The following is a 13,863-nucleotide window of genomic DNA, read 5'->3' as shown; positions in this document are numbered from 1 at the left end:
GCTCTTACAAACAGCCATATCACAAAAAAAAGAAAAAGCTCATATCTCCGTGAAAACAGGTCTGAGTATCTTAAGACTGGTAACATAGATTCCTTACCTGAGATCAGATGGTATCCAAATGGATTATTCCAATTCCTGATCGCCATTCGAAAAAATCGATCCTTTTATTGATCCACCGCATATACAGTATAAACACATAATCCCCGCTGCTCTGAGGGTCCAGCATGAAGCTGATCGACCCCGGTTACATGAGTGAGAAGTAAAATGTGGAGTCTGGGTCTTTTTTTCTCATTCATTTTCATTGAGTCCAAAAGGGTGAATTACCATCTGGGAGACGATAGGGGGCGCTTTTTTCACATCTGAGCGCCTGGGATGGCTGATTTTCCAACGGTAGACTCGGTTGATGAAATATGAATTCAGATCGGAAAAAAAAAAAAAAAAAAATCTCGTTATGGGCATTCAAACTCGGGTTGGGTATCCAAAGTGTTAATAGAAATATTTAAAAGAAAAAAAAGTTTTAAAATTTTATATATTATATTTATGATAATTATTATTATTATTATTATTATTATTATTATTATTATTATTATTATTATTATTATTATTATTATTATTATTATTATTATTAAATAGAATAATTTTCTATAGGCTTGCCGTGATAGTCAGTGATACTGGTGTCATTCTGTGTTCAGGCATCCACTTGCCTACTGCCCCTTTAACAACTTATCCTTGCTAAGTTTCAATTTCACTTCTAGAGAGAATTTAACTTCACGACGAGACTGAATACTAGAGAACAGATGACATATTACAACAATGGCAGAGGATTATTTGGATTTAAACACAGTGGAGCTCAGATGATCTGTCCGGAAAAGTATGTTTTTTTTAATTAATTTTTTTATTGTGCCTGTGAGTCGGGCGGGGGAGAATGTTGATGTGAGTCGGGCGGGAGAGAATGTTGATGCGTTTGTTGGCGCGTGTGTGTGTGTCGGCGACGCGTGTGTTTCTTTCCATTGGTTTAATTTTGTTTAACGTTATTGGGCGAACAAGAAAATGAAAGAAAACTGTAATGACCCTGCAGCTGTTCCATTGTAAATGTGCCTTTCTCCGTGCACTTTCGCCGCTCTGAACTGAAGTGTGTGCCGTGCGCTGTTCTCGCACGGAACCTGCGAGTGCCTGCATGTGGGACTTGTGTGTTTGCGCTGTGGGGCGTATTCACCGTATGGCTGCACGTACCGCACCGTGACGGCCGTACCGTAAATTCGCGGGACAAATACACGTACCGTTACACCCCTACTATGCACTCAACACTGCATTGTTACTCAGCTATAAGAGTTGTACCCTTCCTGTTGACTTTGGATAAAAGCGTCAGCTAAATGACTAAATGTAATAATGTTATCTCTGCCTATAAAGCATTTTGTTAAAGGATCGTTTTTGTTATTTTCATCCTATTTTTCATCCTATTGCACTCACTCATCTGCTGTCTCTTATTATTATACATGTACTGTAACTGTAACATGAAGATCTAGCGAACACCACTGGCGGGGTCATAGGTCATCTAAGATGAACTAACCTGTGTGGCTTAGGAATGTTACAACCTGACACTAGAGCAAGAGACAATCGACTCTAGTTGTCTCTACAGGGAGGAAATGATTAGGCTACGCTACTAATAAAATATGGATAAAAGATTATATAATTCTCTGGTGATTTTGGCCACATCACTGATGAAGCCTTCATGAAGCTGGTGGTCATGTGATTCAGACAGCAAATAAGATAATATATTAATCCCCTTGGGGAAATTCAGGTATCATAGCAACATGGGGGGGGGGGGGGAGGGGAGGTACAGGTATGGGCAGGGTAATAGTAGAAAGACATAAATATAGGCAATAAAATTACATCTGAATATAAAAATATGAGAAAAATAAACTGTTAATAATTAACTCTGAATATTAACACATTGTGCGCCAAAAACGTGATAATTCGTTATTGCCCGCCATGCGTTGTGCGTCGATCGGCCACCAGATGGCGGTCTTGAACCGTTAGACAGTTGAGTGGAACTCAGAAGTATATGTCAGGTCCCCGGAGGAGAAATATGATTTCGATCACAGATTTTTGAAATATTGATATCAAAGACGTGTTACGGCGTCTTCGGCAGAATGAGCATGGCGGGGAAAGACGAGTTCCAGCGTTTTCGGCGATTAAAGTGTTAAGCAATGCGACTTAAAATTTGGCCCGCTTATTACACATGTGATTCGGATATGGCGTGACACACAGAAAAAATTTACTAACCAACATAAATGGCATAGCCATTCAAATAACAATGCACTCCTTATTGCACAACAATCAGATATCCCAAATGGGAAAAGCAGGGCATACATACATTGGGAGATATCTTCAACGAACGGGGTTTCTGTAGCTATCAAGATATACATAACAAATTTAACCTCACCAGCTCCACTTATTATTTCTATATACAGTTATTAGCAACTTTGAAGGCTCATGGAGTCCCATTAAAGATACCACTTGAGCACCACAGATATCACAAAATATTTTATGAAAGGGAGACATCGAGAGGCTTCGTATCTGACTTTTATCATCACTTACTTACGTCTTCGTATGGAATCCTTCCCCTAGACTCAGTTTGGAGGAAGGATATACCAGACTTGGAAGTAGATTTTGATTGGCATGAAGTCTGGGCAAACGTTTGACTAGCGTCATGCAACCCGGATCATCAACAGATTAATCTTAATTTTATTCATAGGACTTACCTGACTCCTATAAGATTGAACCGAATGGGGCTTAAACAAGACTCTCTATGCTCCTTGTGTCTAAGGGGTGATATCGGTACATTTATGCATATGTATTGGGAATGCCCCCCTGTTAAGATATTCTGGGAAGAAGTAACCACGCAATTATCAGAATTTTTATTTCTGACCATACCTGTACTGCCTTCTGTATTGTTGTTGAATGATGTTTCTCAGTTAGCAGCCTAAAGTGACTAATTTTGTCCGGTCTTACGGCTGCTAAAAAGCTGATAGCATCACGCTGGATTCAACCGGATAAAATGTGCCGGAAGGTATGGGTTCTTACCTATCTCGATGTGATTTATCTAGAGATATCTACCGCAAGAATTTTAGGTGTCAATGAAGCCAGCATTGCAATCTGGTTAGAGGTGGTGGAGAGAATAAAGGTTAGCATATGAATTGTAATCCTTGGTTAGAAACGAAATAATGGATGGATTATCCAAGGGGGGTCCTGAGGGTGGGGAAGAAGAACGAGCAAGAGCATATGTATGTATTGTATTGTAGGTATTGTGTATATATCTTGTAACCTACATTTATATTGATCCAAATAATGGACTGTATAGTCCTGTGATTTATTGTGGATATTTACTGTTAATGTTTGTATGTCTAGTTTTATGTCATGTCAAAAAAATTATAAAAAAATATATATAGGCAATGAAAAAGAATATATAGGCAATTTGAATCTGAATATATACTACGACTATGCTCATGCTCAAGCACCTCAAAGGCCCAAGATGGGGGGTGTACTGTAAGAGGGAAGGGAGTGCTCTGATTTGATGTGGGGTGTACCTAAGTAGGGGGGCCAAAGGGTTTAGGTGTGTTGTCTGAAAAGTTGCAAATCTGTGTCTTTCTCTGTCTCTCTCTCTCTCTTTCTCTCCTCCCTGACCGTTGTTTATCCTTTCTGGTTTAGGTGTGATGCGTGTAATGGAAAACAAATAAGGCAAAAACAGCAGACGGAGGGGCCCTAATTGTTATGAGTCTATTCTTGGGTATAATTAATTGAAAAACCAAATAATGATTTGTTGATTCTGAAGGTTTGATTAGAATCAAAGGGGGGAATGAGAGATATCGGTGTTTTTTCAATGTATATTTTGTTTATAACTGATATATAGAGACAAGCTTTAAGAGGGTAATACCATTATCATCATTACCATTATCATCAGGGTTTGCATGTGTGTCTGTCTCTAGTCAAATTAGACAGAGAGCCATAGGGCTCCGAGGTCATCGGCAGGGTGGTAACATAAACAAGCTGATACCGGCACAGAGCGAGGGAGAGGGGTGACATCCTTAATGAAACAGTAGAAACTGCGTTTTGATGTGTGTAAAGGTTAAACGCGGTTGTCATGACAGCGCGTCGCATGACAACCAGAAGGGGGGCGGGCCGTCGTTGCTATGACGAAGATCCTATAAAGGTGACAGTGGTTCCGGGTAAGGGCAGACTAAAATCTGACTGAGACTAAGAGGGAAGAAACCAGAAGAGACTCTCTCCTCTCATCACGGAGAGGGGGGGGGGGGGGGGGAATGACACATCATCATTAGCTTCGGCTAACACGAGGATGGTTCAGGCTAACGACCAGGCCTGACCACCATTGGACTGAATAACAGCAGAGACGATAGCAATGAAAATACAATCTGATAACATCTGGGCTGAGGCTTCTGTTTATATCAATAAACAACGCTCTTTCAAGAAAGGTATGCTGTCGAAGTGTCGAATTCTTACGAAGGTGGAGAATTATTATGGTTTGCGGGTCGCACTAAGGGGGAGAGATAAGGATTGTATCAGCCAGCAAGGCTACAGCACTAAGCAAGGCTACAACACTAAGCAAGGCTACAGCACTAAGCAAGGCTACAGCACTAAGCAAGGCTACAACACTAAGCAAGGCTACAGCACTAAGCAAGGCTACAACACTAAGCAAGGCTACAGCACTAAGCAAGGCTACAACACTAAGCAAGGCTACAGCACTAAGCAAGGCTACAACACTAAGCAAGGCTACAACACTAAGAAGCACCGGTGGTCTCAAGAACTTGAATACAAAATTAAATAAAAGGCACATTGTCAATTTAACCTATTAATCATTTAACGATTCACCACGTCAATTAATAAAGAGTATGGAACCAAAACGCGAGACAATGTAACTGTTCTGCTTGAATACTATTCATGCCGTTTTAGAATGAAACCATGAATTACTATCCCACCCTTAACGAGAGAAGAAAAACCCTTGCAAACACGAGACCTGTTTACACGGCCCTCAAGTCACCCATTGATTCAACTCTGCAAGACGTTATTTATGCGATGCCTACACCACCCCTAAGGTTTCCTTAACGAGGTTTAGAAGAGGAAACAGTCGGGAGAGAGTTGTGTTTCTGTGACTGGACAGCGAGGAGTTATTACGACCTTTCCACGCTTTGTCACTGGGTCATAAAGCACACAGAGATCTTCTATCTATAGACTTGAACCTTTAATATCCATTAAACCTCCCATCTATCACCACAGGGCTATGAATAGTTCCTCTCTCTCTGCTCTCCAGCCGCGCCGTCTCAGACTCAGGTAATAATATATCATTAGTGTAGAAATAAATGGAGGGTGGTAGTGGGTGCTGGGCCTGAGCAGGAAGCATCCAGTTTGTCGTTCAGTAGTTCAGTAGTTCATGCTACGTACGGAACTCAATGACCAACAGGGTTTTCTTTCCGAGGTACAATATGGGAACAGTAAGATGAGTGCGTCTTTCTGTGCATCAATTAAAAGGAACATTCCACCCATTAGACATCGGAATTCTATTTTGATCTTACTCCTCTGGTGTAATTGAGCGTTTCTGACAAGAAAAACATTTATTTTGTTGCGTGATCCTTTGTTTTGATTTGAAGTCCTACACTGTAATAAAGTGTAACGTTAAAAACCGCAGGATGAGGCTAAAAATCACCTCAAGTGAGAAATTGTTATTTTATTGATAATTTGAAAATGGCAACATTAGATGTTTTCTGACCAAACTATTCTGGGGACTCCCTGAGAGGAACTACCCACTGGGGAGCTCCACAAATCATGTTAAACCCAGATTCGGCTCAAACAAGGGACGCCCTACCCACAGCTGTAAAGGAATGTGAATGACTACCCTCCTTCAAAACCTCTCTAAATGAGCACTTACGGGAGACTGCAATTCAAAACTGGCCCCTGTAAATGTCCAAACCCAACCCCCTCCAATGTACAGTTTCCCCGCCGGACGTAAAACTTGCTTTGGTAACGATCACAGTTTTGAGTTAAAATGACCCCCCCCCCCCCCCCCCCCCCCCCTTGATGATTTTGTGAAGACACATATGTACATGGTATATCCGTTTGATTTGGGAGTATTTGGGGCTTCAGGCGATCAACCAGAACGATTTGGACGTATTGCATATAATGTGTCATATCTCGCAATCTATGGAAAAATACTGGATTATTTTGGAAATGGGGCAATGTTTAGCGTGTAGCATGTAACAAACTACAGTGTGTAGAAATTAACTGATTAGTCAGTAATGGACTATGAACAATGCCTGTAAAATGAGCCATACTATTGTCTCCATAGCTATAATACAGAACACACGATGGGTCTGCAAACATCGCTAAAATGGTCAATAACGCTGGCAGCAAACAGTGCAGATGGCGAAAGCTGGTGGCCGTCAAAGAGTTAAGGATGACATTGTACAAGATACTTATTAGTATAAAGTATTAAAATCAAATAATTAAAATCAAATAAATAGTGCTTCCTGAGCAGCACTCACTGCCTTAAACATAAATACAATTAACAAACAGTCAATTGGTTTTCACCTCTATGCCATAATGTTAATATTGGTGTAACAAAGAGATTCACTGGGGAAATATCTTTTAATAATTCATTGGTATTTTAACTATAATATGAGGTTGACTCTGCATCAATCAATCAATCAATCAATCAATCAGATTCATTTATATAGCTATAGCACATTTAACATGACACACATGTCAACCAAAGTGCTGTACAGAGGGTAGATACACAGATATATCTAGACAACAATCACATCTCCGTTTTACGGGCACACACACAGGAAAACAGGGCATGAGTCGGGAACATCGGGAAAAGCTAATAGGTAGTCTGTCTGTGCATGTCTGTCTCTCCAGCCCCACGCACAGCTGAGCCTGAGACCATGAACCTGACGTCTGGACCACTCACCGCACACTCATGGTTCCTCTGTACTGGGAACGGGAGATAACAAATACCCCCAAAATACGGGGTTCAGTCCCTACGGTCTGAAAACATCTATTAGGCTCATAAAAACAAGTACCTATGACACAGAATAATATTTCTGTATAGTATACTATATGTATTTTAGGGAGGACTTCAGAAGTTAAAATAGGTTTTTGAGGTCCACTAAACATGTCTTTTGAAGTTTTAGGGGACTCTCAGATAATGCATCCTAGCAGCTTCTATACCTCTCTGTTTCAGTCCTGTTCTCATCCTAGCAGCCTCTATACCTCTCTGTTTCAGTCCTGTTCTCATCCTAGCAGCCTATATACCTCTGTTTCAGTCCTGTTCTCATCCTAGCAGCCTCTATACCTCTCTGTTTCAGTCCTGTTCTCATCCTAGCAGCCTCTATACCTCTCTGTTTCAGTCCTGTTCTCATCCTAGCAGCCTCTATACCTCTCTGTTTCAGTCCTGTTCTCATCCTAGCAGCCTCTATACCTCTCTGTTTCAGTCCTGCTCTCATCCTAGCAGCCTCTATACCTCTCTGTTTCAGTCCTGTTCTCATCCTAGCAGCCTCTATACCTCTCTGTTTCAGTCCTGCTCTCATCCTAGCAGCCTCTATACCTCTCTGTTTCAGTCCTGTTCTCAACGGGCTGTTTCTGTGTCTGTAATGAGCTAGCTGCTTTTATTGTACAAATACGATAATTATCGTACATCTAGCAGTGGTGCATGTACCTTCAAACAAAATTCAGATAAAACTGTCAGACTAGACAATAGAGATAAAATATGACGCAGTAGCATATCAAACTTACTGTTAAAAAAACAAACATATTTTAGGTTCAACTTTAGGCAGAAAAGATAAGATTTACGAGCGAGACGCCATTTTATACATGCAATTTCTTTTGCACATTCGTAAATTTTTTGCATGTTATTAACCATGGCGATTGTGGTTGCAATAACATTTCAATAGGGAGGGTTCTTGTCACATCTGAACTGCAGAAAAGGCACAATGCACATAAATATGATCTCACAACCCCTTATTCTGTAAAAACTATGCAAAAGGGCACATAGGGTCCCTTTAAGACTTGGTCCTTAAAATGAATGGAAGTGAATGAAATATCCCTTTAAGTTGCCTGCAGATGGTCAGCATTCTACCATTTGCTCACTGGCAGGTACAACACAAAGTCCTGCCAAGATTGGGGTAAGTTAAACTCCAGGGAATTCATTTCTCAGAGTCGCTTCTGTTCACATCACATTAAGCTGTAATCTCATTGGTGGAGCTTTGAAAAGGTCAACGGCCACCGCATTAAAATCAACAGAACTTTTAGCACAGCACGAGTGGCTTATCTAGAGAGGCGTGCAACGCCAAGGGAAGAACTTTAAATTAGCAATGGTAAATGGACTGCATTTATATAGCAACTTGTGCAATGTGCCTCACATTCACCTATACATCGTTGGCGGGGGCAAACATGCAATGTGCCGACCTGCTCAACGGGAGCAGTTAGGGGTCAAGTTCGACATGCTGCCGGGAGAAGCCAGAATCGAACCGGGAACCTTCTGATTACCAGACGACCGCTCTACCTCCTGAGCCACTGTCGCCCCAGTTTAGTGTCCATCCAAAATATGAATCTAAAGTCCCATTCTTGGTACCCATGTCGTTTTCCCAGAGCACCCAAATAACATTTCAGACTGTCATACCAACACAAGGCAATAACTATTTTCTATGACATGAGACCTTTAAAAGTCCCCATGAAACGGCTAGTTGATTCCACATATTTATGCGTTTTCCTATAAAAACAGGAAGCTAGGGAGGGACTTTTACAGTAAGCAATAGCGCTGAATGTGCATTACAGTCGACCAATTAGCTAGCAAGCTAATGTTAGCAACGACAAATACTGGCGTATAAGTGACAATCAGTGAAAGACATGTGATAAAAAGAACATAAACATCTATTTTGATTTCATGGGGCCTTTAAAGGGATTCTAAAAGACACCCTAAAGACACTCTAAAAGGATGCCCACTAACAACCTCAAAAGGTGGGAAACACGAGGGCTAACCGGGAGGTAGAGAAGAGGGTATTTTGAGTCATTATGATGAGTCATGAATGTTAGAAAACGTCTTCTACACATTCCATCATACGCCTTCCAAGAACCTACTGTATAAATGCACACAGGCAGAACGTATACGGTGAAGTAAATGACAGATTGGGGGGGGGGGGGGGTCTTTAAAACAAAGGTTAAAAAGCCAGAGGACAGGCGTGGTGCAGAGCGCTGACCTTTGCTGTGGTTGGTCGGGGACAGGTTGGGTAGTTTCCACAGCAGCCGTCTCTCCTCCGCATTCCTGGAAGAGGAGAACAAAGGCTCATGGAGGCCCACGCTGCTCTCCAACTACTACCCTCCCTCTGATCTCTCTCCTGGCTGCTCTCCAACTACTACCCTCCCTCTGACCTCTCTCCTGGCTGCTCCCCACCCTCCCTCTGACCTCTCTCCTGGCTGCTCCCCACCCTCCCTCTGACCTCTCTCCTGGCTGCTCCCTGCCCTCCCTCTGACCTCTCTCCTGGCTGCTCCCCACCCTCCCTCTGACCTCTCTCCTGGCTGCTCCCTGCCCTCCCTCTGACCTCTCTTCTGGCTGCTCTCCAACTACTACCCTCCCTCTGACCTCTCTCCTGGCTGCTCCCCACCCTCCCTCTGACCTCTCTCCTGGCTGCTCCCCACCCTCCCTCTGACCTCTCTCCTGGCTGCTCTCCAACTACTACCCTCCCTCTGACCTCTCTCCTGGCTGCTCCCCACCCTCCCCCTGACCTCTCTCCTGGCTGCTCCCCACCCTCCCTCTGACCTCTCTCCTGGCTGCTCCCCACCCTCCCTCTGACCTCTCTCCTGGCTGCTCCCTGCCCTCCCTCTGACCTCTCTCCTGGCTGCTCCCCACCCTCCCTCTGACCTCTCTCCTGGCTGCTCCCTGCCCTCCCTCTGACCTCTCTCCTGGCTGCTCCCCACCCTCCCTCTGACCTCTCTCCTGGCTGCTCCCTGCCCTCCCTCTGACCTCTCTTCTGGCTGCTCTCCAACTACTACCCTCCCTCTGACCTCTCTCCTGGCTGCTCCCCACCCTCCCTCTGACCTCTCTCCTGGCTGCTCCCCACCCTCCCTCTGACCTCTCTCCTGGCTGCTCTCCAACTACTACCCTCCCTCTGACCTCTCTCCTGGCTGCTCCCCACCCTCCCCCTGACCTCTCTCCTGGCTGCTCCCCACCCTCCCTCTGACCTCTCTCCTGGCTGCTCCCCACCCTCCCTCTGACCTCTCTCCTGGCTGCTCCCTGCCCTCCCTCTGACCTCTCTCCTGGCTGCTCCCCACCCTCCCTCTGACCTCTCTCCTGGCTGCTCCCTACCCTCCCTCTGACCTCTCTCCTGGCTGCTCCCCACCCTCCCTCTGACCTCTCTCCTGGCTGCTCCCCACCCTCCCTCTGACCTCTCTCCTGGCTGCTCTCCAACTACTACCCTCCCTCTGACCTCTCTCCTGGCTGCTCCCCACCCTCCCTCTGACCTCTCTCCTGGCTGCTCCCCACCCTCCCTCTGATCTCTCTCCTGGCTGCTCCCCACCCTCCCTCTGACCTCTCTCCTGGCTGCTCCCTGCCCTCCCTCTGACCTCTCTCCTGGCTGCTCCCTGCCCTCCCTCTGACCTCTCTCCTGGCTGCTCCCTGCCCTCCCTCTGACCTCTCTCCTGGCTGCTCCCTGCCCTCCCTCTGACCTCTCTCCTGGCTGCTCCCTGCCCTCCCTCTGACCTCTCTCCTGGCTGCTCCCCACCCTCCCTCTGACCTCTCTCCTGGCTGCTCCCCGCCCTCCCTCTGACCTCTCTCCTGGCTGCTCCCCACCCTCCCTCTGACCTCTCTCCTGGCTGCTCCCTGCCCTCCCTCTGATCTCTCTCCTGGCTGCTCCCCACCCTCCCTCTGACCTCTCTCCTGGCTGCTCCCTGCCCTCCCTCTGACCTCTCTCCTGGCTGCTCCCCACCCTCCCTCTGACCTCTCTCCTGGCTGCTCCCTGCCCTCCCTCTGACCTCTCTCCTGGCTGCTCCCCACCCTCCCTCTGATCTCTCTCCTGGCTGCTCCCCACCCTCCCTCTGACCTCTCTCCTGGCTGCTCTCCAACTACTACCCTCCCTCTGACCTCTCTCCTGGCTGCTCCCCACCCTCCCTCTGACCTTTCTTCATCCGCTCTTTGTCTCGTCCTCCTCTACACCCAGACACACTCCGCACCACACATTCTACCATCCCAAGTTTCTATTAAGTCCTCTCTTTCCCACATAAACACATCTCTATCCATCCATCCATCCTTCCCTCTCATCATGTCTATATTCTACCTCTCTGAGGATAGAACATGGGGCATTTGCAACACATTGAAAGTGTGAAGTGTGAATCCATCCCTAGGACCTGTGAGGAATAAACCGTGACTCTCTCCGTTAAAGTTATCTTTATTGTGGTTAAAGAACTAAAAAATAAAAAAAGTAATTTGGCCCTTCATCAGATGTTGTCACAGCAGAATAAAGATGACTACGATCAACAGCTCTGTCCCCACCCTCTAGAGGCCACAGTTTTCACCCCAGGAGGCTGAAGTTTGGCATGGAATTTGTGTTGCAGATTGGTGCTTGTTAACAGAGATGTAGGATCACGCTTCATCCCTCATGGATTCTACACATACATAACCCTTTCACTACCACACTACCGAAGGTTAACCTTTCACTAGTGAAGTGAAAGGGTTAACCGTATGTAGTGTGGTAGTGAAAGGGTTAAAGCAGCACTTTTATTCCGGTGGTCTGAGCATAGACTTCCTTCTCCTCCCCTCCCTCCCGCTGTCCTCCCTCCGTCCCTCCCATCCCTCCCTCCCTCCCTCCTCACCAGGAAGCTGGGGGCTGACACTGCAGGTCGGTGGCCGTGTGGTCTAGAGGTAGCAGCACCTGGACTGCGGTGAGCTGGGTGGAGGGGGCCGTGGCTGGGCAGCAGTGGTAGTCCAGGGACACGCGAGTCACCGTCCCGCTGCGCTGGCACTCTGCCGACAGCAGGAGGGGAGCCCTGCCGGGGTCCTGGGACGACACCTGGCGGTGGGACGGAGGCGTGACTCTGATGTTTTTAATCAACCGTCTACATACTCTACACAACATTGCCAACGTTGTACCAGTGTCACCTATCACCACACACCCACGCACACACACACACACACACACACACCACCTCGGCCATTATATAGCATCGCCATGACAGCAAAACTTGTCTTCACAGCATAACTGACTAATTGGTGGGAAGGAGCGAGAGAAGGAGGGAAAGAGGGATGGTGGGAAGAGAGCGAGAAGAGAGAGAGACAATAGGAGAGGAGGAGGACAAGGATAGGGAGAGGAGGGAGAAGGGAAGGAGAAAAGAAGATTGAGAAAAAGAGATGGAAAAAAGAAAGAAAAGAAAGGGATAGAGAGAGAGAGGACACAATTTAACTTGATTATCTCACAAAGGAGAAATATTTGCCTCAGTGCAGTGAATGATGATGAACCCAACGCTGCACATTACATACTTAATAACCACCACACACAGAAGATCATACATTAAAAATGCAAACATGAAGAACACAAGCAGGGAATAATGCAGTAGGAACGTAGGGCTCATTGCAGGATGGCTTTGGGCTCATTCTCATCTAATCAGACAATGCAGCAACCTTGGTGCGTTGGTGTGGATGGGCCATTTGTGTGACATCATGCTCATCATTGCTCTCAACTGACTTAATTTCTGTTGCCTAGCATACATTTCTAAAATGTTACGGTAAAAATGTGAATTAAAATGTTATTTTAGTTTTTCTCTGTGGGAAATGAGAGCTTTTAAGACTCAACACGGAACACGGATATGCAACGAAAAGATGCACCCGTCTTCAAGTCATTCAGTAGGTTTTGTGATCTGCACGGCCTCAGCCAGCTAATCACCCAACCCACACGTGTATGTGAATCAACTCAGACTACCATTGACCTCATTCTGACCTCCGACAAGTCCAAGATCTCCAAGAAAGGGGTTATAGCATGCGGGTTAAGTGATCATTATATGATATTCTGTACCCGCAAAAAACTAAAACAAAAGGCTGGCTGCCACAAAACAGTCACATCTAGAGACCTCAAAACCTACTCTAGCGAGGCCTTTAACCTTGAACTGGAGAGCCTGGACTGGTCAGATGAACTCAATGGTACACTGGTTGAAGAAACATGGCTTGGTTTCAAAACCAAATTCTCAACAATACTAAACGACATGGCCCCCCTAAGAACCACCAGGGTAAAAAATCGCGCTGAGCCGTGGATGCACTCCGAAATACTGGCCGCTATGAAAACCAGAGACAAAAAATGCTCTGAGTTTCGTAAAAGTCAGTCAAAGCTTACTAAAAGCACGAGCAGTGAACTCCAAGCCCACGTGACTGAACTCAAACTAGAAAGAAACAGACTAAGAAACGACGTAAACTCCATGATCAAAACTGCAAAAAAGAATTTCATCAATGACAAAACTGAGGAAAACAAAAACAAACCACGTGAACTTTGGAAATTACTCAATAATCAACTAGGATGCAGTAAAAAACTTAAAACCAGATTCTCAAACATAAACATAAAAACGGACAACACGCTCATCACAGACAAGCTGGATGTAGCCAATTACTTAAACATTTTCTTCACAAACATAGCCACAACACTGGTAAACAAACTACCCTCCCACTCAGGGCTTTATGGGGTAGAACACATAGTAGCTTACTACAAAAACCTAGGGGTCCGCAAGGACGACTTCAAGCTGGAAATGGTAACAACAGATGAGGTACTCAATAAACTGAGCGCCCTCCAACCTAACAAGGCCACTGGCCAT

General features: G+C 45.4%; 1 protein-coding gene across 1 annotated transcript in view; it reads right to left on the bottom strand.

Annotated features, from left to right (window-relative positions):
* fcho1 (FCH and mu domain containing endocytic adaptor 1) overlaps positions 1-13,863 on the bottom strand; it is a 253,690-nt gene that overhangs the window by 14,899 nt on the left and 224,928 nt on the right. Inside the window, exons 24-25 of the mRNA XM_084310518.1 lie at positions 11,881-12,077; positions 9,273-9,337 (exon numbers count right to left, since the gene is read on the bottom strand). Coding sequence (XP_084166644.1) covers positions 9,273-9,337; positions 11,881-12,077 — 262 coding nt within the window. The remainder of the gene's footprint in view (positions 1-9,272; positions 9,338-11,880; positions 12,078-13,863) is intronic.

Source organism: Notolepis coatsorum (assembly GCF_963971535.1).
Source record: "Notolepis coatsorum genome assembly, chromosome: 3".
NCBI lineage: Eukaryota > Metazoa > Chordata > Actinopteri > Aulopiformes > Paralepididae > Notolepis > Notolepis coatsorum.
Note: the sequence above shows the minus strand (reverse complement) of the source record. Positions and strands in the feature narration are given on the sequence as shown.